The sequence below is a fragment of the Protomyctophum bolini genome, assembly GCF_963924005.1.
Source record: "Protomyctophum bolini genome assembly, chromosome: 5".
Lineage (NCBI taxonomy): Eukaryota > Metazoa > Chordata > Actinopteri > Myctophiformes > Myctophidae > Protomyctophum > Protomyctophum bolini.
The window spans coordinates 16,371,337-16,397,810 of NC_137866.1; the positions used below are offsets into that span (position 1 = coordinate 16,371,337).

The 26,474-nt window shown below is 42.1% G+C and overlaps 1 protein-coding gene across 2 annotated transcripts in view; it reads left to right on the forward strand.

Moving 5' to 3' along the window:
• The first annotated feature begins 15,739 nt into the window (after positions 1-15,739).
• The window catches only part of tead3a (TEA domain family member 3 a), a 40,790-nt gene continuing 30,055 nt past the window's right edge, over positions 15,740-26,474 (forward strand). For both annotated transcript variants that reach the window (XR_013964134.1, XM_080764728.1), the window contains exons 1-2: positions 15,740-15,947; positions 25,679-25,929. Coding sequence is in view for 1 of the 2 variants with exons in the window: in XM_080764728.1 (XP_080620854.1) it covers positions 25,923-25,929 (7 nt within the window). In the remaining variant the exon portion in view is untranslated. The remainder of the gene's footprint in view (positions 15,948-25,678; positions 25,930-26,474) is intronic.

The following is a 26,474-nucleotide window of genomic DNA, read 5'->3' on the forward strand; positions in this document are numbered from 1 at the left end:
AGTCAGGGACGGCCTGGCCCCGTGCGCCGCCTCGGTTGGCTCTAGCTCTCTCCGAGGTCTCGTCTATAAAGTAATCACGGAGAGAAGAGAAGGCCTTCTGCCAGGCCATGGTTCACAAAGGCACACCTGTTCTGCTCAATACAGCACGTAAACGCTGTTTACTCGCACGCACACACACTGTCAGAGTCTCCTATTCTAGAGCAACGGACGACGCAGAGAGAGAGACAGCGACTGAGACTGGGAGAGAGATAGAGAGAGATAGAGAGAGAGAGAGAGAGACAGACAGACATCAGACAAACAGGAGCCAGATAAAAACGAGCTCCAGTAAAAGTTTCTCCCCTCGTCGTGTCCTATAGTCGAGACGAGCCAACATGGCGGAGCGCGCGGCGTGGCGTGGCAAACCGACCGACGACGACGAAAAAAGGTAACGTTTCGGGGGGCGGAAGAAGAACCCTGCAGCGACGAAGGACGAAGCGAAGGGCAAGAGAGGATTACGGGGGCGTTTTGAGGAGAGAGAGAGCAATAGGTGTCACAGGCAGAACACAGGGTATAAGAAATGTATTAAAAAAAAGGTAGTACCTGGAGGTTGTTGTGTGCGAGCGGAGCGGAGCGGCGGGCCGGGACGGACAGCCGGAGGAGAAGAGGGCCGTGATGGTGGGAAGAAGAGGGAGAAGAGAGAGAGAGAGAGAGAGAGGAGGAGCGCTTACACCCCTTTCCCACAATCCCCTCCTCCTGGCGTGACTGCGTCTGTCCGTCGCACACGGGGTGACAGAGGGACGTGCACTCACACACAACACGAAAACCACACACACACACACACACACACACACACACACAAACGCACAAACATATAAGCTGCCGTATCAAGCACATGGTGCACAAACAAAACAAAACCTCCCTAAAAAAGAAGAAACGACTCCCGGATAGGCACAGAGCGCACAAACATAGCAACTGGGTTTCGAACGAAAGGCAAGTGTATGTGCGCTCGTACACAGACACACACACACACACAGAGAGAGAGAGACAGACAGATACACACACATACAGACACACACACACACACACACACACGTAGTCGAGTCCAAAACACAAACACACACACACAGTCTGTTTGCCAGCCTTGAGATCGCCCTCTGCTCTGCCCTGCTCTGCTCTGTGCTCACTTCACTCTGCCTGCCCACTTTGGCATCTGTGCCAAGAGGGAGGGAGGGAGAGAGAGAGAGAGAGAGAGAGAGAGAGAGAGAGAGAGAGAGAGAGAGAGAGAGAGAGAGAGAAGGCGGGCAGGAGGAACAGACACTCAGATAGGAAGGGAGGGACATGGTGTAAAGAGAGAGAGAGGGAGAGAGAGAGATAGAGAGAGAGAGAGAGAGAGAGAGAGAGAGAGAGAGAGAGAGAGAGAGAGAGAGAGGGGGACCGAGAGGGGTAGCGAAAGAGAAAAAGGAAAGGAGTTACAGACCGGTTGGGCTAAAGAAAGCGAAGAAACGAAAGAGAGGGGAGAGAGAGAGACCTTGAGTCGTGTGACGTGAGCACACACACACACAGAGAGAGAGAGAGAGAGCGGTGATAATCAGTGACACAGCAGCTGGGAGCACTCAGAGAGTTTTGTATGTTAATCGTCTAACATGCAAAATAACCCCTCCGCCACCCCTATCTACTGTACTGCTGCCACACACACACACACACACACACACACACACACACACACAGATCTGTCTACTGTACTGCTGCCACACACACAGATGGCACATCAAGACGTCTGTCTCCTCTTCCATATTGTGCCCGTCTGACCGCGCCAATCAATAGACGACAAGAACAGAAAGGAAAAGGAAAAAGACGGGGGGCCGAAATCGTCTCTGAGATTGTTTAGGAATCCAAGCAGATGCCAACATTGTGCTGTCCAGTTCTCTGCCTCTGTCTCTGTCTCTGTCCAGTTCTCTGTCTCTGTCTCTGTCTCTGTCCAGTTCTCTGTCTCTGTCTCTGTCTCTGTCTCTGTCCAGTTCTCTGTCTCTGTCTCTGTCCAGTTCTCTGTCTCTGTCTCTCCGGAGACAGTGCTGTACTTTTCACCACAGTTCGGACATCTTTATTTCACCCTCCTCCTCCTCCCATGTCTCCTTGCCTCCATTCCTTCCTCTCCCACACCCACAGTCAGGGATCTTATCAGCCCTCCTCAACTGGGGGGGGGGGGGTCAGCTAAATTAATCAATGGGGGGGGGAGTATATCTCAGAGAATGTCACAAACGGTGTTGCTTTTTCAGCCTATTGGCATCTTTCCCAGGTCTCCTTGCGCTCGGCTCACGCCAGGAAGAGAGTCGAACGGACGAACGCCGACGCACGCTCTGGGATCAGCCAGCTGCCCTCCTTCCCTGCCTGAGATAACCTCAAAGTGAGCGGAGATGGAAAACGTTAGCACTGTCCCTGGATCAGCCGTCTAAGACACTTCCTCTATTCCTTCAGCTCCATGAATGCCAGTCCTGGCCAATCATGGCCGCCTTGGCAGGGGACGTCTCACACTGCCAAGTGGCCAATCGGAGCTCGCCTTCCGGTCCTCCCCGTCTTCAAAATGTTCTGTGTGTATCTCGCCACCCCTCTAGACACAACCCCGTGGTTTCTGCCGTTAAAAGTTGCAAATGTAAAACGCATAATCTTCTCTTCCTCTTCGCAGATTATGCACACTGAGGAAGAGAATAGAAAGGCGTCCGATCCTCTTTGGCGTGCTGATGCGAAACAGTTTGTTCTTTGTTTAATTCCACTCGATTATACCTGCGTGTCTCCAAATCACTTTAAGAAGACACGTGCACACACACACACACAGCGCCACAGGGCACAAAAACACACACACACACACACACACACACACACACACACACACACAGACACACACACACACACACACACACACACATACACACAGCGCCACAGGGCACAAACACACACACACACACACACTCACATATACAGTACGTGCCAAAAGGTTCAACTCGGATCTCTCTCAAACACTCGACCACAGAGACAAAACAGAGCACATGCACCGGTCTCTCTCTCTCTCTCTCTCTCTCTCTCTCTCTTTCTCTCTCTCTCTCTCTCGGCTCTAAAGCCTCACGATTCTTTTCTTGAAGACCAGGAAAGAGAGGAACATATACGCACACACAAAGACATTCATGACATAGAGACACACATTTCACACTGTACGCACGTGCGCGCGCACACACACACACGCGCGCGATTGTGTGAACAATCGGGTTCTTCCACGGAGGAGGCTGAGTGGGACGCCCCCCCCCACCCCTAAAAGCCTGACGTCACGTCTCTTTTGTTGTTTATGAATTTATTTCTCTCTCCTCAGCTGAACTCTATGAACCGAGCGACGTTCCCTTCCCCTACTCTCCCCTCCCCTCCCATCCCGTCCTCCCCCGGCCAGCCGTACGGTATGCTTTACCCCCTGCCAACAGAGGCGGGCGAATATACAGTATGGCTTTTTAACAAGAGAGGGAGAGAGAGAGAGAGAGAGAGAGAGAGAGAGAGAAGTGGCAAAGTTTGAGGGCTCGAAATGTCTCTCTCTCTCTCTCTCTCGCTCTCTTTCTTTTCTTCTCTCTTTTCTTCCTCGATCACTCACTGAGTCTCTCTTCCTGCTTGGCCTGTAAAAAAAAAGGGTTTCAGCTGCATGGCGGCTCGGCCTCTTTTGGCCTCCGGCCAACACCCCCTCCCCCCCCCCCCCGCCCTCCTCCCCCCACCAGAGAGAAGAAGAAGGAAGCCAGGGAGGAAAGCTAATATACTGTAGCAACAGATATATATATACTGTATTGTACAGGATATGTACACTAAGCTGTGTAAGCCTACTAGCTGTGGTGGCCGCAGTGTCCATTCTGACAGCAGATTCTGACGTGGTTTGGTTCATGGTTTTTTGACCATTTTCTTCCATAAATCTGTGCTTTTGATTTGAACACCCTTTACGTCTCTGTGTTTGAAAATATTGAGCCATTGGAAATACACATTGGACAAAACCTATTAACTCCATTGGACCCTCAAACTGTCTGCTAAAACAGCTAACTCCACCACCTCTCTCCTTCTCATGAAAGGCATTGACAACATCTAAAGTCACAACACCAACTTTGATGTGGCAGTATTGCATCGTTTAAAAAAGATACGGTTTTCTTCATTTTAAAGAAGGTTTTCTTAATTTCCTTAAAAAATATATTTTTTTCATTTCCTGAAAAAATATATTTTTTTCATTTCCTGAAAAATGAACATTTTGGAGTTAGAGTCCCATGAAATAGAGCGTCGCAGTCCCGCCCCCTTTCATGACCACACCAGGCCCAGGAAATGAATCCCAATGCATTTTTCCCATAGACATTTCAAAAAGTATTTAAAGACCTTTTAAGCGTCGTACGAAGCCAACTCGAGTCGTGACAAATCATGACAACAAACACAATATTTATAATTAAAAATAATAAAAACAACAAAAAAAGTGCTGTAAGCTGCCGTTTCTTCTACTTTCTTTGTTTGACCCAAAGAATTGTGTTTATTGACAATTTATTGACAATTCCGTCAACAAGCTAGACTAAAACATTAAGGAGAAACTATAGTGGAGAAGAGTACTATAGATCTTGTCACAGTCACAGACTTTGCCTGTCTAGCTCTTGTTTTTCTATGTTATGTTCTACTTGTTTTGATTCTATGTTCTGTTTATCTAGCTGTTGCATGTCTATGTTCTTGTTCTAGTTGTTTTGGTTCTATGTTCATGTCTTCCCCAGGTGTTTCTCATGTGTAATCAGCCCTCCTGTGTATATTAGTCTTGTTCCCCAGTCAGTCCTTGTCGGTTCATTGTTTAGTGTCACTCTGTATTTGTGTCCTGTTCACCTGTTAAATAAAATACCCAACCATGGGTTTTGATCACTACTCCTGCCTGGCTGTCCTGCATTTGGGTCCTCACCACCACCACCACCAGATCGTGACAGATCTAAAAGACAAGTAATTTTAAGTTTGGGTGCTCGGGGTTGTGCTCTGAAAATAGCCGATCTAGTGTAAAACCAGCGCATTTGCGATGCCATCATGACCCAACAAAATACATTTTAGTCGACAAAATCGACTGTAGATTTTGTCAACTAAAATCTTGTGCAAACTTTGCTGTCAAAATCAACACTGCATGGTGGTTACTGTTTACTGTATGTCAGTATTTCCCAAACCTCGTAATGTCAAGGACCCCCAAATGAACACTTATTTGCCCACAGACCCCCATTTGAAAATATATGCCAGGGACCCACATAAGAGAATATTTGTATGGTTCTATCAGTGATTTTCAACCATTTTCATTTTAAGGACTTTGTTTGACATACGGATAGACCTCAATTTAATGGGATTTCTATCTCTGGGACCCCAATTTACAATGTAAAATCAAAGCTAATTTAACTCTGAGAGTGTACAAATGCTACAAATTACAAATGGTACACTCTGAGTTACAGACAAAGGGTCCATTTGGTTACTAACTATCCATTCAGCCCACATGGGGACCCACTGGGACTCTCTCAAGGACCGCTGGGGGTCCCCGGACCCCACTTTGGGAACCACTGCTGTATGTTGTGCCTACTATGCCGGTCGGCCGTGCTATACAGGAGGAGAGTGTGGCTGATAGTGTTGTGAAATTCTGGTTTTATCTGGGTGTGAGTGCTCGATCTGATAACACTGTCTCATAGCACTCACACACACACACACACACACACACACACACACACCCAGGTCACACCAGGACACCGCGCGTGTGCGCGATGCGCGCACGCTCACTCTCCTGCCTTCTAGGGTAATCATTGAAGTGGGACGCCTTGCTTGCGGGAGAAGAAGAAGCAGGCTACGATGTTGATTAAGACAGCAGGTTTTGACGTGGTCTTTGGTCATAATTGTCTTTTTCGAATGAAATCACATTTAGTTAATAGTCCCATTTTTTGTCCTCTGGAATCTTTTACTTTTCGTCTAGTTTTAGTGGATTAAATATCACAAGAGTTTAGTCGTCTAAATCTACAGTTGATTGTAGTCGACTAAAAGCTATTTTGGCAGGCCTTGGTGGCGTCGTAATGCCTGATTTGTATAGTTTGGCTATACCGAAAATAGCAGATCTACATGGGCTTGTAGATCGGCTATTTTCGGACCATGACGGCCAAGCATAAAATGACTTGTCTTTTAGTTCTACCGGATCTCTTCTCCACTAGTCCCTCCCTAACATTTTAGACTATAGTTTTTATTTGTTGACAACATTGTCAACATATTTAGTCTTAGTTTTACTCAATCATAGCTTAGTTTTTATTTAGTTTTCTAGAGTGAAAAATGCTGACACAACATAATACAAACATATGAACAAACACTCTACATCAATGGTTCTCAACCTGGGGGTCGTGAGTGACCCCCAGAGGGGTCGCCAAATATTTGGTAGGGGTTGCCAGTTTTTCTCTACGTTTTCTAAGTAATATTTCAGTACAGTCACAATACAGAATATTTTGGTAACAATAATAATTAGTAGGTGAGGTTCTGACGCACGGAAGCTTGACGTCAGACTGAAGACGAAAGCACCCAAATCACGTCGATAAATCTGTGGGGTTTTTCAGTGGCAGTCAGTGCCATTGGCTACTACCAGTGGTGGAAAGTATTTACTCAAGTACTGTAATTTTGAGGTAAACCTTACTGGAGTATTTACAAATTTAAATTACCCAGTTCAGTCCTGTATACATTTCGGTCATTTAAAAATCTAAAATGATACAGACGTGGATTTTATAGTGTTCTCTTCCTACACACAGATTTCACAAAGATGACACACAGATGTCATATCTTTGTTACTGATTTTCTGTAGCCACACCCTGTGCAAACTCGCGCGCACACATGCACATGCACATACGCACGCACACACACACACACACACAAACGCAATGACCCACTGACACCACAATAAACTCCCATTTCTTCACACTGCACCTGTGTGTGCGTTCGCTCGCATCTGTCTGTCTGTCTGTCTGTCTGTCTGTCTGAAATGGGAGTGGATTCAAAATGTGTCATGCAAATTCCTTGTAGCAGACATGGAAGAGTTGTGATAATCTTGTTGGGACTGTCACAGTGTAAGTTGCTTGCACACACAGTGACAAACCTTCAATAGGCCTACTCCACAGACATCACGTGGTGTTCATTTAACTGTGTACAAACCTTCAATAGGCCTACTTCACAGACATCATGGTGTTAATTTAACTGTGTACAAACCTTCAATATAGGCCTACTTCACAGACATCATGGTGTTAATTTAACTGTGTACAAAGAAGCTAACGCACACCAAAGTCCCTGTGGCGGTGCCGGCACACGGGAGAAGAGTAACTCTGTAAAAAACAAGAGGGTGACTGCACAGTGCACACACAGTGCACACAGTGCACACGCCAATAGACAGTGCCAATATTTTATTAGGATACAGGGCTGAACTGGGTCATTTAAATGTGTAAATACTCCAGTAAGGTTTACCTCAAAATTACAGTACTTGAGTAAATGTACTTTCCACCACTGATAGTAGCCAATGGCACTGGCCACTGACTGCAATGCCACTGAAAAACCCCACAGATTTATCGACGTGATTTGGGTGTTTGGTTTTGTCTTTGTCTTCAGTCTGACGTCAAGCTTCCGTGCGTCAGAACCTCACCTACTAATTATTATTGTTACCTAAATATTCTGTATTGCAATTGTATTCCCTGATGAAGGCTTAACCGCCGAAACATTGGATTCATTTTTGTCTTACCTGCTGTCCTAATAAAATATTGGCACTCTGGCTATTGGCGTGTGCGGTCACCCTCTTGTTTTTTCAGGATTTCCTCTAAATTTGAACTGTCAGCATAACAATTGGTTTCTCAAATTAGTCAACAATATACTATGTATATCCCAATAAACTCACATTTTGTACTTACATAAAAGTATCAACACCACAACGAAAACACAGTTAAAAGTAAAAGTCTGGTATTCAAAATTCACTTGAGTAAAAGTTAAAAACTAATTTGCATCAAAATGTACTTAAAGTAATAGCAGATCTACAAGCTTACAAATGCGTGCAAATTAAGGGACACGTTGTGAGCTTGTAGATAGTGCTGAAGTGGTTAATGTTTTGTGATAATAAAACTAGTAATTAAAGTTTTAAAATAATATGCAATTTTTGCCTCTGACATGTAGTGGAGTACAAGAAAATATAGAAAATTGGAAATAAGAAAAAGAAAAGTGTACTCAAGTACATTAGGCTACTTGGGTAAATGTACTTACTTAGTTACTTTAACACTGCCTAATAGGAAAGGATACAAAAAGTAGACTAAACAAAGTGTTTTCTTACCATAGGGCTACTGATAGGTTTCCATCAAGATATAGTCCGCCACCTGGTGGAAACATTGTGTTAGTGCAGTTATTCAATTCCAAAATGACAACGAGGTAATTCCATGCATGATGTATTCGAAAACAAAAGAAACAAAAAAGGTTTGGCAAAGTGGTCCTGCATGTGTGAGGTGAGCTATGTTTAACCTTATTTGCCATTTGACCTTTTAAGAATCAAGCTGTTTCTTATTGTCCCAAACAAAATTAAAATGAAACAATATAATGTCCAATAGCCGACCACAATTTTAAACATCGCCGGCGGTTCTATGCTTCGTTCAGACCCATTCTTGTTAGAATTACAATTACAATTACCCTGGCTAGCTGGCACGTAGATAATTCCTTGAAAGAAAATGTGATGATGAACGTCTGCACAGACTGCACTAGCCTAAGGCAAAACTCAACACGTGACAAATGTTCACTAATAATGCAAATTGGCTAGCTAACTGATGACTGTTTTTAATTAAGCGGATTAGTCATAAGATTGTTGTTGAGTGTAATGTAAAATAAAATAGTAGGCTAAACACTAAATTGTTACTGATTTAGGCCTACCTGATATCTCATTTTTCACCAACACATTGTTGTGGGGAAGAGTGCATTGATGACAACTCAGCTCATGATTGAGGCAAAACCATTAGGCAACGTGATCATCACGTGGTTCTGTTAAGGATCCCCCCTCCTCTAGAGCCAATCTGTAAAATTGTACATCTGCTATTTCAGAGGATTTGTTTATAGATTGTGTACACTTGAAATCTTGTGAAATGGGAGATTCTGCCCAATTACTTTTACTTTTGGTACTTTAAGTAAGCCTACATTTTGATGCCAATAATGTTGTACTTTTAGTCAAGTACATTTTGAATACTTAACTTGTACTTGTAACAGATTATTTATACAATAGGGAATTGTTATTTTCAATTACTTTGTTCCATTTCATTTTACAATTGTAATGTATTTAATAAAAAAACAATAGTAGCCTAATTGGAAGAAAAAAAACGTTGTGCATTATAAGGACAATATCAGTCACCAGAACTGTTTTCAATTTGTCTAACATGGTTAAAATGGAGTTTGGAGTTACAATGGTGGTTTCACCACCAGTGGTCTTAAAGTACCAAAAGTACAAATTGTGCCATTTCAAATGATCTAAACAGCATCTTGCAAGACTAATCATTAATATATTCATCTGGAGACTTCACTAGGTAATTGAAAATGTCAGGATATGCCACTCCACTCCATTTAGCTGGGTTATTCAAGTGGTAAATTAATGTGAAATACATCCTTGAGTTTCAAAGTTATATATAGGGAACTTAAAATATATTAAAAAGTCCATGGATGCTGATAGAGCTTGCAATTTACAACGGGAAAGAGAACATACATAGACATCCTCTCACGTTGGGTGGTCTAGAATAGACCAGGGGTGTCAAACTGGTGGCAGAAGGGGCCAACTTCAGCCCACAGAATCATTACAGATAATAAGATTATTATTAACACCTTTGTTTGAGAATTACAACGCCTGACTGTAGAATAAGTTAATTGATAGCCTTATTAGCCTTACTTTTGATTTTGTCGGTTTAATAGTGTTTTTATTTTAGATTTTTTTATTTATATATTTTTATTATGTGAGTATGCTTCACATGAATCACATTGAATTGGTTTTGAATGGACAATAGAATTGTTATATTTCTTTGCAACACATCGTAATTTGTGGAAAGTTAATTACAGCTGGCTCATTTTCAGGCGAAGACTCTACTCCGAGTATCTCTCGCGTGACTTCTCACCCTATCTCTATATGAGAGATGCCAGCCACCCGTCGAAGAAAACTCATTTCGCACGCTCGTATTCGCGACCCTATTCTTTCGGTCATGACCCACACTTCATGACCGTAGGTGAGAGTAGGAACGAAGATTGCTCGGTAGACAGAGAGCTTTGCCTTCTGGCTCAACTTTCTTTTCGTGAGGCACATTTCTTCAGTAGAAAAGGTTTTTTATTTTATTTTAAGCTGCGTTATGACCCGTGTGGGTCTTCATCAGGTCTGTTTTTTTATTTTTACATTGTTGTTTGACACTGTGTCTTACTTATAGTTTAATATTGACATTTTGAAATCTGTACTCTGTTGAAATGTATTTAAATTCTGAAATCCATACAAATTTCACATTCTTTATTATTTACCAGAAGTATGCACAGGGCTGAAATGGTTCATGTAGACTATGTTTTGTAATAATAATCCAAATCTACAAGGTACTAGTAACTAAAGTTTTCAAATAAACGTAGTGGACTAAAGGTACAATATTTCAATCCTAAAATACAAATATTGGAAATTGTTAATACTCAAGTAAACTACAAATACCCCAAGATTGAATTTGTATACGTTAGATGGATGTTAGGTAAGGTTCTTAGGTTGCGTATGATCCTTAATGACTCTTATTATTTTTATGTATTAGTAGTAGTAGGCTATGTGTTGTTCTTGCTTAGTGCTTACTGTAAATCACTCTGGATTAAGACTGCTAAATGCCTACATTGTAAATTGTAAGTAGTACAGTACTAGTACTTAGTTACTTTCCCCCACTGCCCTGATGTGAACCTTCAAGGCTGCTCTGTTGTGAACTCCATAATGAGATCAACCCTGGCAGACGGCCATGTCTGCAGAGAAGGCATTGTTGGAGAAAACGCATCCTCCTCCTCCAGTGCCAGAGATGGCCAATTTGGTGCAGGCCAAAGCAATTATGATGCTTAGAAAAACATTCACAAGGAGAGTCCTCTTAATTACAGGGGTGGAGAGACTAGGTTTAGAAGTGGTTGGTGGAGTTTTGTCTGTTGTTGATTATATTGTGGGATGTTTTCAATCTCATAACATAACGGCCCACGTATCTATTAGTTGACCTTTCTAATTAAAAACATAATACAACAAGTGCAGATTATTACAATTTACAATTTAGTCATTTAGCAGACGGTTTACAGTAAGCAAGAACAACACATGGTAATGCATCAAACACACATATAGTCATCAAGGATCTTAAGCAAGCTAACCTTTAAAGAACCTAACACTGGAATATCTATGCAACTATGCGTATACACTATAGAGTGCTATGTCTACATAAAATGTTATCTAAGTTATATGAATTGAGCCTTTGCACACACCTGTGTAAAGGCCGCCGAGGCTAGGGCAAGTGCTACGGCAAGTGTTGCGGTTGCAGGCTAAGATGGAGTCTGAAGAGGTGGATTTTCAGACTACGGCAGAGGACAGAGAATGAGTCTGCAGTTCTGATTGCACTGGGAAGTGCATTCCATAGTTTTGGAGCCAGAAGGAAGAGGAGTTTGTGAAAGTTAACATTATTATATAACTTATTATTATATAAGTAGACATTATAGAGCAGGGGTTTCTCAAAGTGGGCACCGTGGCACCACACGGTGTCCAGGGGTGCCTCAGAATACTTTGATAATATTTTGGAATTTATCAATGTCACTTAATTGCACTTTATTCGGCGCCGGCAGTGCATTCTTTTCCAGTCTACAGTATAGTCTCTTAACCAAATATAACAGATGTACAAGCTCACGACGTGCGTTGTGAGGCTATTCTCAGCTATTTTTGGTGAATGTTCCCATCCATCCATCCTATCTTCAATCGCTTATCCATAGTCGGGTCGTGGGGGTAACAGCTCCACCAGGGGGCTCTAGACTTCCCTCTCCAGAGCAACATTAGTAACTTCCTCCTGGGGGTTCCCGAGGCGTTCCAAGGCCAGAGATATAATCCCTCCATCTGATCCCTGGTCTGCCCTGGTGTCTCCTCCCAGTGGGACGGGCATCGAGGACCTCCCTAGAGCGGCTCAGTCCCGCCCCGGCACGAGCGGCCCGGAAGTGAATTTCCCATTCATTTTTCCTATAGTTTCAGAAAGTATTTATTTAAAGACCTATAAGCCTCGGACAAAGCCAATTAACTCGGATGGTGACAACAAACACAATTTTTTATTTTTTGTATAAATACTTTCTTCTTTTACATTTTTATCCCACGATTTTGCAACCCATTTTTTTCACCCAGTGTCAATCCTGGGCACTACACTTGCTCTGCCAACCTGGGGGGGCAGCGGACTGACCTCATGCTTCCTTCTATGCATTTGTTACTGTAAAGTAACAATGTCATTCAGGTGGTACCGTGAACGAAAAGGTTATTTACAGGGGCGACCTGGCTGAGACAAAAATGTTTGAGAACCACTGTTTTAGAGCCCATTCGTGGGACAATAGTGCCCTCTACAGGTCATAAGGGAGCACAGCATTCATAGTAATACTGTGCACTGTGCAGTGTGTGTATGTACCATACTGGAAACAGGGGCTTATTGTCCAGTAGTTGAGAAACATATAGGGTATTACTTCTGTCTGTCTGTCTGTCTTGTGATTTGGTGTTCCTGGATCATTACATGTTATGTTACAATAGAATCATTGTTAAAATTGCACGATGAGCTTGCTAGTTACCACATTCCCAGTAGTGGGAAAATGTACAAAATAATTTTATTTTATTTACTATTATTTGTAGGTATTTAAGTAAAGTATCAATTCTGCAATATAGAAATACTCTGTTACAAGTAAAAGTCTGGAATTCAAAATGCACTTGAGAAAAAGTACAAAAGTATATGAAAATGTGACACAGGCATTATGATGCATCAAGGCCTGCCAGACAGATGGCTAAAATGTGACCAAAACTAAATGGAATTGTATTAAAAAGCTAAAACTACATCAACATTTGCGTTCAAAATAAAGACTTTCAACAACCCCCAGTACTGGATACTCCTGGTCAAATATTACTCCACAACAAATGAATGTTGCTCGGTCAAATGTGTAGGCTACTTGGTGTTAAAGTACTGGAGTCAAAAGTACAAATTACAAAGTATATTTTCTTCTCAGTATTGGTGCGTTGCTGCATCAAAATAATTACATTTTCCAAAAAACATTAAAAGATTTTACAAACATTTTCAAGGCCTTTTTTCCCCTTCCTATATAGTAGTCCAAGAGTAGATTACAACATTTGTCTTTGGAATGTAGTGGAGTGATGTGAACTTGTAGATCTGCTATTAGAGGCTAAGGTTAGAAATAATCGTGAATTTGTGATATTGATCAGTTTCGATAAATTGAGTATGATGTTTGAACTGTATCAAAAAGTCAGTGTCCCTGCTCTGTTAACTCAATCCATATTCAGAGACATTATCAAGGTTATACTTGTGTCTATACTGTATGCCAGTGGTTCTTGAGAATCTTGAGGGAGTTCTAGGAGGTCCCCAGCTAAATGATAGCTTGTAATAATTTGTATATTCTCAGAGTTAAACTAACAGTGATTTTACAATATAAATCGGGGAGATAGTATAATGCCATTAAATGGGGGGTCCGTAGACTAATGCATGTCAAACTGGTGGTCCTTGAAATTAAACGGGTTGAGAATCACTGCTAGAGCCGTAAAGATCTTCTGGGTCCCTGGCATATGTTTTCAAATGGGGGTCCACAGGCTAATTAGGGTGTCCTTGACATGAAAAAGTTTGGGAACCACTGAGCTATACTGTATATGCTAACCATACACCACATGCATACCATCGCCTTGTGTGTGTATTTTTCATTTGAATACATAGTGTTACTCCAATGTTGTTGTTTTTTTGTTTTTACATACCGGTATCCATTTATAATACTACAATAGATAAAAGACCAGACTTATGCTTTAGAAGTTCTATGTCATGTGTTTTATTATCTATCTATTAATGCACCAAGTCTCTATGTGTATACGTCTCTAATCCACTCGAGAACCATTCGCCCCACCGACTTAAAATTCGACACACACGTTCCACACCACTGGGAGTTGCAGTGCCCGGCCTTGAGTCGGTCGGACCCACGGTTGTCCAGAACCGCCACACAAGGCCTCTGCCCAGGCCTTGGACAGGTAAGGCATCTGACATCACAATGTGTTCTGACATCTTCATATAGACTCCATATTTGGGCATGCCTGACAAATAACTCCATATAGACGGTATGCGCATGACATCATCATCATACCAGGAAGTTATGCAGGAATGCCTACTGAGTGGCAAATAACTACTGTCTGGCCTTGACAGCCCATACATCCAAACTGAGTTACATCCAAAGTCCTATTTCATTGCATGAAATGACTTTAAACAACATTAAATTCACTTTGTCACTCACTTTGCCACTCGATTTGCCACTCGATCTGCCATTCACTATATGCATGCAAATACCGGGACACAGACATAATGACTGGGTGTGGCATGCATTTGACGCACGTGTTCCACACCACCACAATGATGCGCAACCTCGCCCCTTATTAGCCAATTGATCACACCTGATCACCCCCCTATGGGCACTGTACTATTAGCCTAAGCATATATTTTTAATTACCGTTGTTGCTGCTTGGGTTCAATAGTTTATGGACTCTCTAAATCTAAACCACTATAGTTCTCAACTGGGGTTCAGGCAGGGCAACCCCAGGGGTCCTTGAGGGGGTTCCAGGGGTCCAACACTAAATGAATACTATTTATTGATTGATTGATTGATTGATTGATTGATTGATTGATTGATGTATTTATGAACAGTTTGGAGAATTACAGTACATTTCAAGCACAACTCAATACGAAACTGTTAACTGTGGACAACACCATAAAGCATTACACTTGAAAACTGTATTAAATAAAACAGACTAATAGTGTTAGTAAAATGAATGGGGTAACCTACTTAGTGTCAGTATTTACTATTTACCAGTGGTGTATATAATTTTGAGGTGCTTTTACTTCTACTCCACTACAACTCAGAGGCAAATATTATACTTTTACTCCACTAGAATAGAATTAAAACCTTAGTAACTATAGTTACTTTGTATATTTTGATTATTATTACAAAACATACATTAACCACTATAGCCCTATACTGTATATATATTTCAATAATTTGAAAATAGCCAATCTACAAGCTCACAATGTCCATGTGACGCACTGTGAGCTTGTAGATCTTCTATTTTCATACATTTTAGGCTATACATTTGAAAGAAATGTGAAATGGGACATTCTGCATAATGAGTACTTTTTACTTTTGGTAGTTTGGCCTACTTTTACTGAAGTAAATGTTCAATTCCGGACTTTTACTTGTAACAGTGTTTCCACATTTGCATTATTAATATTTTTACTTAAGTTTAAAATAACTCTGAATATATTATAGTGCTTCGGTTCAACAGTTTGTGGATAAAGTAAAAGTCAATGAGAGGCTGCATGATCATGTTAATGTCAATGGAGGAGGAGTTTTGCGTTTGGCTCGACTAACTTCTGTTGTGTGAGCGTGTTTTCTAAAACCACGCCTCTGTATTTTTCCTCGGCTCCGTGTGCGTTGATTTCATACCAAACTCATATTTGGCATTCCGCCTTTTCTCTTCCCCCCGCCGTGTCAAACAAGGGAAATCTTTCCGAGGGAATAATAATAACCACACATCATCTCGGTTACTCTTCTTAAAAACTTGCCTGCTGTTGGAGTTTATAATACGTTGCGTTGAGTCGTGCCTCTAACTAAAACGGCGGAGGGCGAGAGAGCAGATTGTAAAGGTGAGTGGTTTAGTCCTTTTTTGCAAAAAAAGTTCTTTGTTATGTGCAACAACTTTTTTTCCCCCTTCCTTTCCGTGCAGCTGCTATATGCTCTGCCCCTAGCTGCCTGAGTGAACCGCGCTGCCTGCCTGAAGTTTTTGGGATATTTGTCATATTTGGCATTTTTTCGCCGTGCATTGCTGATTCCGAGCCCCCGTGTATTAGCGCGGAGGCTCCCAGTCCCTCCGCCATGTAGCGGGGCTATAATGGCGGTGAGTTGGGACAGATCTGTCGGGCTTTCTTTTTTTTCGGAGACTTTGTGGAGGTATTATTAGCTCCGTAGGCTAGCACGGGTAACTTAGCAATTCAAAAAACTCGTGTGTCTTTAGTTTTTGAGACATGATTTTGCTCGGGTTTTTGTGTGTGTGTGCACGCGTCATGCTATAGACTAGAGTTGTTGTTCTTTGATCAGCAGGGTTTTGTTGATGCGGTTAGTAATATAGTAACCACTTTTGCTACGTTGTGTCCATTTAGGAACTCCGTCTCCAGCAGTCAGTCAGCCCAGGGGCCTATGCTATGATCATGGCTGGCTACTTAGAAGCTTTCTCCATACTGGGGATCAAAGGCATATATTGTTGCCAAGTTAGTTTGTTAGCCGGGGCGACATTTCTCTCTGTCTCTCTGTCTCATATAATGGGATGTTTCACTCTCGTACACAAACAGGACACACGGGCTACATTTTTGTGATTGCGAAATATAGAACACCTTTTGGAGAGAGTTGTTTTACAGGTCTAACCGAAAAGTATTTTACAGTTCAATGCATTGCTCCATCAGTCTCTCTCTCTCTCTCTCTCTCTCTCATGATACTCAAATGGCCTCTCTGTCTGTCTCTCTGAAGACCAGTCCATCTTCTTTTAAGGACACACTATAACACCCAGCATATTATAAGCCATAGCTGGGACCAGGGCCATGATATGTTATATAGCTAGCTGTGATGGATTGAAGCTAGTGTGGGGTTAATCACAAAGTGTGTGTGTGTGTGTGTGTGTGTGTGTGTGTGTGTCTCTCCTGTCTCTGTCTACTCTGTTTGCTGCTGAGCTCATGGCTTTATTTAGCTCCCACCACCAGCCCCCTGTCCTGACTCCTGCCTGCTGGCTCCCCACAGCACTCAAACACATGACCTTTTGGCCACTGGGAGATAATTTGAAACCAACGGAGCTGTTGTCGGTGTGTGTGTGTGTCTCTCTCTCTCTCAACTGTGATCTTGAAAAACTTACATCACTACTACTGACGTCTTTCTTTCTGTAAGACTTGCTGTGTCTCTGATTGTGTTCAATTTTCTCCATCCATTCCAAAACTTCTCCAACAATGTATATGCAGCTCACTTGTGTACGAATTATATCATTTCGTACTACCTTGGAGAGCGAGCAAGACCCTTGAATTGAAATGACCGAGCAACCACACACTCAGGCTAAAGGATTATTTATACTCCATAGTCTTGGAGTCGTGCGATGGGATGGGAGTGTAAATTAAGCTTGACCACTTAAGCCCTATATTTGACCCGGGTCCCCCAGGGGTCTAAACTCAGCCCCCTCCTCTCTAAAGTCTAAACCAATACTCGTCGCCGGGAATAGCCGATCTACAATCTCACAGAGATTTTTAGACCAGCCATTTTCTGGGCAGAATGTTCACCCCCAGAATATGGACAATTGATTTTTTTCCCAAGTGCTTAAAGTACCAAGTTCTAAATACACACCCACATGAAGCCTTGAATTCATTGGAGAATATATAGTTTTTGTCACTTCCCTAAGCCAATAATTTGATGACTGGCAGAGTCTCTGCTAGGAGTCTCCTATTGACCGATGCCCCGGTCATCAAATCATGGCCTTAGCAATGCTAAAAAAAACAAAATAAAATCTCCAATGAATTCAAGGCTTCGTGGCGTGTGTTATTGATAGAAAATAAGTCCTTCTTTTGGGTGAACTACTCCTTTCTTAAAAATAAATGTATTCCTGTTAATCACACACATGAGACTTTGATTTAAATATGAATCTTTGGAGTGTTGTACCTCGACAGACAGACACGCACCAAGTCGAAATGTTCCATGAGGCTTTGCTCTTTCCTAACCAGCTCTCACCAGGGGGATACCCGATCGCTATGGCAACAACACGGGCCCTGTCAGCGGTGATTGAGCCTGGGTCGGCCCTGTGCTGTGGTGCTGACCAATATAATATAAGCCCACCACAGCAGCACTGTTGCCATGTCTGCTTTAGTATAAACGAAAGCGACTTTGGGCTTTTTCTGTAAAGTTACTTGGAAATTATTGGTGGTTTGCCGGTTTTTGAGCCTGTTTGCGCTTTTATCTAAAGCGCTTTACATAGATTGTGCATTACATTCACCCATTCATACACCGATGGCAGTGGAAACCATGCAAGACACCAACCTGATCATCGGGATAAAAGAAGGGGTTCAGCATCTTGCTCAAGGACACTTCGACACTAATGCCCGGATCGAACTGTTCCGGCTACTCTACTCACTTTTTCCCCCCGGATTGACCATTTTCAAATAGCCTGCCCATGCATTCAAACGTGCTCATGTGGCCTGTTATTAGAGTCACTTTCTTTTGGGATTGTTTTCATTAGACCTCGTTCGCTTATTTGTCTCTCTTGTGAATAAATGTGGCAACGCTGCACAGCAGGGGAAAGCTCTGTGGCGACCACAGAGATCCTTTATGGATTGTCTGTCAGCCACACTCTGGAAAACATTACACACAGCACACCACATCCATGCTACATATGAGCGCAGCGGCCTGTTTGTTGAGGCCACTTGGACCGTCCTCAACAATAACACAAGAATGTGTAATTTCCTCATGTGGGCCAGCGCTGCAGACTGACTGGGTCAATAGTAGTGCTTTGGGGCATCCATATCGATGGACAAAATGAAAATGTCTTGTCGTTTTCTTTTTTTTGGGACCAAATATACCCTATCAATGTTAGGACGGATGGTATCGCATTGTGACAAGAATATAAATTATCTTTAATTTGTCTATAATGTTTTTAAAAAAAATAGTGAGGATGGCAGATGGAGATTGTTCTTTATTATGATCTATGTTTTTTTTTACAGTTTTATTTACTTAAACGTATCCTTGGCTAATCCCTGTCTAGATTTGTAAATCTACCTTAAATATATTTTTTTATTTTTTACAATTTACAATTTAGCAGTGGGGTGGTGGTGGCTCAGGGGTAGAGTGGCTGGATGGTAACCGCAAGGTTGCCTGTTCGAACCCGGGCTCCCCCAGAGTTGGTGTCGAAGTGTCCTTGAGCAAGACACTGAAACCCTAATTGCTCCTGATGTGCTGGTTGGTAACTTGCATGGTTTCTGTCGCCGTGTGTGTGTGTGTGTGTGTGTGTGTGTGTGTGTGTGTGAATGGGTGAATTCTTCACCCAATCTCTGTAAAGTGCCTTTTGATAAATGTGCTATATAAATGCACCATTTACCATTTAGCAGACGCTCTTAATCCACAGCGATTTACATTAAGCAAGATTCAAGAACACATGTAAACTAATTTACTAGCTTACTTTTACTCAAGGGGGACAATGCCCGTCGCAAGCAGATGATGTCATTTGTCCTTGAGTGGTCCAGTCCTAGGCTGTGAAATGTATGGAATACAAAACGTATTTAAAATATATTGCTCATATTAACTTTTAAGTATTAAGTGATCTTTTATTAGCACATGCATTCCATACATTCCATAGGGCTGGAGGACCACACATGACATCATCAACTTGTGACAGCGTTGTCCCCCTTAAGTAAAACATGGACTATTTCTAAAATAAATACAATATTTAAGGTATGTTGGATTTTTGTTGTTGAAGGCAATTATGTTTTAAGGCATAATTAAGGCATCCTTTTAAAATATGTCTACTTGGGTCCTACTCCTAGGATAACGTAATGAAGCTTAACTGACCAAAACCTCACCACAGCGCTGGCATAACATCCATCCATATGTCGCCCGGCCCTAAAATAGGTAGCTTGTGTCGTGGTTGACTTTCTCTGCAATGGGAAAATATTGTCAACTGGTCTTGCTGTCAAAATGTAGCTCTATTAAACGGAGGGCCTCTTCTTCAGTTTCATTTCACCCCTTCATGTATCGGAGATAACCCTGAAGAATCACCGCAGTAACCTTCAGGGCAGCAGGCAGGACCAAACAGGTGGTCTCTTTATTGCCCTTGGGGCCAGTCATTTTTAAAATTTACAACCTCTTGATGTTGTGCCATGTTGTTTGTCACGTCTTCAACTGTCCTATTCCATCGCTATTAATACACCCCCCCCCCCCCCCCCCCCTGTACTATGGAAGCTGTAAATTACTTTGGCCAAATCCGATCTTGTGGTGGGTTGAAGCGCAGGCCATCTGCGGCTTGGGAATTCTGTCGCCATGTGTGACACCTGCAGATCGACCCCTAAACACTGGGCATCTCAGAACCCTGTCTATTGAGGAAAGATATGGCGCCAGTGGTTTTCAACCCTTTTCATGAAGGTCCATTATTTATTTGGCATTTGAGCCACGGACCACCATTCGATATTTACATTAGCCCCTCGGAACCCGAAGTAAAGAATATTTGTTGTAGACTTGGTAACCAATGGTCCATTTGTATAGACAAATTCTAATTGTGTAGACTTCTTGTAAATTAAGTAAAGCAGATGTTTAACAATAATTTAACTATTGAGCGTGAAATGAACCCAAATGGACCCATAATGGTTCATTTGGTTTCATTTTACGCTCTCAAGAGTTCCAGATGTACAAAGTTCCATTTGGTTACCAAGTACCAACTCTCCATCATTTAGCTGGAGACCACCTGGAACCCCCTCAAGGACCACTGGTGGTCCCCGGACCACTGGTTGAAAACCACTGCCCTAGACAACCAACCCAGACCACTGTTCTGTTTTAATCTCATGGATTAAAGTCGCCATGCCACGATTTCAGCCATTTGGATTCCATAGAAGCACGCCGGCATGTCTTCTGTGGAAGCATGTTGCTCATGCAGCCAAAATAGCCAATCCACAAGCACTCGCATTGAGAGCTTGTAGATGTTTTCGGTTATTATTTAATATTGGAGCATTTGAAGTGGTCAAACTAGCAGTGTGTTCAGAAGCATCTTCCATAAATCTTAATAGTCTGGGATATTTCATATAAAAGCCTAAATTTATTGATTTCCTTTGGGCAAGTGCTTTTGAATGAGGAGGCAACGGTCTACATTAAATATTATTGGTCATTCATGAAGAACAAAAAATTCTACCATTTACAAATAGCAGGTCGACAGTTATCGATTGGATTTATCATTGTTTTTTTGTTTCATTTTTTTGATATTATTTGGCCTACAGACAGACTGACAGGAAATGGGGAGAGGGAGAGAGGGGAACTGATACACAGTGCAGATCGTCATGATTGGGATTTGAATCCACAACGTACATACTGTCAGGCGTCTATGAATTTAAGAATAATTTGATTAACTTTTTGGGCATGAACTTTAGCCATGTAGAACTTGACCTGTACTTGCCTGATGGGCAAGTGTGTGTGCAAACATGCAGAACTGCCAGTCAAAGCGAAGACTGGCCAATCACAGCGCGTGCTCACCAGACATGCTTGCAGAGACTCCTGACAGTCTGCCATGTTATTTGTGTCCAAACTGGCCACTGATACACCATACTGCTGCTTTAATCCATGTAATCTTCTGTTCAGTTTTGGGTAGCTTAGTGGGATGTATGTGTTATAGACACATCATAAGTGGATAAATAAATGCCTCCGCTTCTGTACAGGTGGACTGCATGATAATGAATTAAGCAATTAACAGCTCTGTGATATAACAACTAAAAGCTTGAGCGTCTGCCGCAAGCTTGCGTCTAACACCATGCGTCCGTGTTGTTGTTTCTCTGTGTATATTGTGTGTCCGAGTGAGACACGCACACAAACCATACATTTTGAACGAAGTCAGACAGCGATGTGTGTTAGGCCACTTGGGGTTTTGTCCGTGCTGGGCAGGCTGTGTGGTCGCTCTGTAATCGAGCTAGGATAGAGAGAGGTAGGTAAACTACAGGGAGAGCGAGCGTTCCGTGCTCAGCTCACCACAGTTCTCGGAAACCCTCGCTGTGATTGGACAACTAGACGAACAGCCACAGAGCTTGGTTGAAAACGCAGAGGTCAAGTCAGTGATGTATCACGGCCACAAAGCACAGGCATGAACGGCACTTCCGCATACGTCACGGTCTATGACTTGGCCACCTGAAATCACGCACAAAGTTGTGCGCTCCATGGGCACAAATACATTTGCATTGTGGTCGTTGAAGACGAGATCAAAATCATGACTATGAATGAAATTGTGTTCATCTAAGTGACTCGTTGTAGATTGTAGATCTGCTAGAAAACTATTATGACAAAATAATTGCTATGCGATTATGTAATAATTGTGACATGCCTAACTGCTGGTATAGAGAGAAATGACTGGTTGGAGAGAGGGAAAAGTGTAGTTTTCTGTGTATGTGAAGTAAAAGATGTATGGGGCAAAGGTAATACATACGGTGCCTTGAAGTACAGAGTTCTTTACTGTAGGAGGGAGATAACAGTGGAAAGACAGAAACCTGAGTACTACTGTATCATCTTCTGAATAGTCATACTTCTGTTCTGCATCATTGATCTTACCACCGGTGGTTTAATATTGTAATAAACTGTTGGTCATTGTGAAGGGGACCCCCTGGTATCCTCTCAAAGGACTCTACTTGCATTGCATTTTTTTCCCACTGGGTTCCACAGATGAATATTGTGATTTGTGAACATAGCAGATCTACAAGCTCGTAGATTTTCTAAATGTTTTCCTCTTTCTTATATTATATTTTTTATTACCGGTATATTTCTTATAGAGAAATCTATTCATATTCACTTTCCTGTGATGTTTTTCAGAAACAATTCCGAGATCTAAAATTGCTTTTAAATGCTGAAAAGACCAAATGTATGCTTTTTTCCCCTTTTTATTTTTTTACAAAGGGAAGAGTTTTAAATTCAACTCAGCTATGCACCTCAAATGGCACCTCCATTGAACGAGTACCTCATTATAAATACCTCGGGATCTGGCTGGATGAAAATGTACTTTTACACATTAAAAGTTTTACAAAGCAATTGTGAATTAAGCTCTGCTTTTTTATCGCAATATATCCTGCTTTCCATGGTCTACTAGAAAGAGGCTAATTGAGGCACTATTCCCCTCTGCTCTCAGTGCTCTGGACTATGGGGACATTATATACAGAAACGCATCAGCTAGTGCTACCACACTTAAAAGCTTGGACTCAGTTTATCATTCTGCCCTCAGATTTATAACAGGTGACAGCTATAACACCCATCACTGCATACTGTACAATAAGGTTGGTTGGCCCTCCCTTGTTGTGACCAGGAGAGACCAGCATTGGTTCTTATTATCTATAAAGCATTAATTGGGAGTTCACCCTCTTATTTAAATTAACTTTTAAAATGGAAAACTATTTCTTATCACACAGCTCTCAGGACTATTTGATGCTTGAGACTGTGCCTCCACTGATTTAGGAAAATCTGCTTTCAAGTGCTTTTTATTCAACCCCCCCTTTTTTACATTGTTGTTGTTTTTTGGGGGTTTTTCGGCACGATGAAAAAGAGGGTCCCTCCCAGCCCTCAGTGTGTTCTCTGAGAACTAAAGGTTGAAATTAAATATTTGTCAATTTGACCAAGTTGTTATAGTATAGTATAGTTTGTTGATTACTTTTGATGCAGTACTGAGTAGTGGTTAAAAAGATCTTAAAGTCCTTAAATTGTCACTTTACTGTTATCTAGGGACCCCCGGGGTCCCTCCCGACCCACCGGTTCAGAATCGCTGCCCTAGAGAGAACGGTCCCTGCAAAGTCACTGCTGACTTGAGTAGGAAAATGATGTGATTGAAATCATTTTATGGCCTAGCAGGGCTACACAGTCACCCGATTTCAACCCAATTCGATTGGGTGGATCCCAATCGAATTGAGATCCATTAGACGGCACTCTCCACCACCACCATCAACGTCAAACACACACCTAATGGTGGAATATCTGTTTTTGAGTGTTCCATTCCTCCCCTCCATTGGATTTCAAGAGACTTGTTGTACAATCTATGCTGAGGTGCCTTGAAACTGTCTTGTGGCATATTGGGAAACTTGGCAATGGATTCAAACATCTGGTCAGCTGTTATCCAATCTGGGAACCCATCGGCAAAAAAGGAAAAACAGCACCCTCTGCTGTTTGTTTCCTTTGAATTGCCTCTGGGGGCAAGCCTCAATAGATTGTGTATAACAGGATGTTGACCCGTTTGGCCCACCCTCAGCCCTCCACTTCCTGTGATGTGCCTGTGTCTATCAACAATGTATACACGTTCTGAATGGCCTTGCTGACAGATCCGGTAGGGCAGCTCAGAATCTGTTCTTGAGAGATTAGCTGTTATCAAACAAGGACTAAATACACCCCATCTCCCCATCCAGCAGGCTGGCAGAGGAACAATAAAACCCAGGTCATTATCTGCTAATATTTGACCAACCATGTGGCATTGAAAAGCACATTGAGCCACAAAGACAAGAGAAAGCACATTTTCAGAAGAAATCTGTTGCTTGTGGATGGGCTACCTTTTGGTGTTTAACACTTTTTAGGACAATTTATGAAAGTATAAAATAAGACTTGCATGATCAGGAAAAGACAAACAACATAATTTTTTTATCCAAAATCGCGATAACCAGTCCCATCAAAAATAAATAGTAAGGGCTGTCACGATTGCAAATTTAAGTTGACGCTTAATTGTCACACAAACAATTGCGATTAGCGATTTAATTGTATTTTTTTGCGCTGAACATTGAAATGTTACAATTTGTATTTCTTTTTGCCTTTTAGGCTTTGTAATCACAAATTGCACACGGCAGATATGACAAATCACTGACACATTTAATATTTATTTTATAATTTATTCTTTCCAGAAAATGTGCAAAATAGCGGAAATAGTTGATCTACAAGCACAGATGTAGATTGTAGATCTGCTATTTTTGAACGTTTGAAAATGGATGGACATTTTTAAACATGAAAATGATTATGACATTGCATTATCTCAAGGCGATTACATAATAATTATGACGGGCCTAGATATAAATAGCCTGGCATGGCCAGGTTAATATCACTTACTGCCTAGTAGGGATGCTCCGATCAGCTTTTTTGGGACCGATTGTTTTTCTCATGATCGGTCGAGACAAATGTTGCAAATTTTAATATTTCCAAAATGATTTTATGTCAAAACTGTTCCTGTGTGTGTAGAGAAAGGGGAGAATGTTTAGGCCTGTCACAAAAATTATGTTATACTATATATCTGATTGACATTTATACCACTTGAAATATACTATTTTTATTTAATGTACCGGTAGTTATACTTAATGAACTTAAATGCAAATACAATGGATGTAAAAAGGCATTTAAAAAAAAAATACTTTTCATTAAGCTACTATAGTGAAGTAATAAAAGCGGGTCATGTTTGGAATTGTAACAGCTGAAATCAATAATCTATCAGTATTCCGATATTAACCTGCGGGCCATGCACATTAAGTGAAGGTGGGGGCCCCATGTGGCCCCTGGGCTGCCAGTTGCCCATGTATAGTCTAGTAATAGAAGTCTGCTTTTTCCCCGTGTGTGTGTGTGTGTGTGTGCGTGTGTGTCCCACGCCCAGGTGTGTGGTGGTCGGAGCCGTCATCATTGCGTCGGAGTGGAGCTGTCGTGACAGCCCTGAGGGAGGGCAGGAGGACGAGCATGGCGGCGGCAGCGGTGCCGAGGGCCTGGACACAGCGGACCGGGGACTGGACGGGGACCCCGAGGGCGTGTGGAGCCCCGACATCGAGCAGAGCTTCCAGGAAGCTCTGGCCATCTATCCGCCCTGCGGCAGACGGAAGATCATCCTATCGGATGAGGGCAAGATGTATGGTGAGGAGGACACGGCACATTGATTAAGAGCTCAGGACCCGATTCTACAAAATGTCTTCTGACATCCTGACAAACAAAATATGTTTTTTACGTCCGTGATGCTCAAACCTTTTCATGTCAAGGAGCCCCGAAAGTATACAGTATGTATTTGGCCACCTACACCCATCTGGAAATAAGTTGTTCTAGGGACCCCCCAGAAGCAAAGATTTGAGTTAAAAACGTTAGCTGTGAAAGAATATATATTCAAAGATTTGCGCCTCATTTTCAAGATTTTTTTCAGAAATGGCAGATCTGCTATTTTTCAACAGCTAAAGTTTAAAATAATGGTTAAAGTGGTTAAAAGCTAAGGTGATGGATGCGTTCCCGGTCTTAATGGATTAAATATGCAGACCTTATCTCTCCGTTCCCTACCACAGCTCCCCCTACTTGGGTCAAAGTCCACAAGCATAAGTCTGCCTCTCCGTTGTAAATCAATGCTCGGGATTCTTGGCTTTGTTCCAGATATTAAAGGGACACAATATACATATAGATATACCTTTTTATTG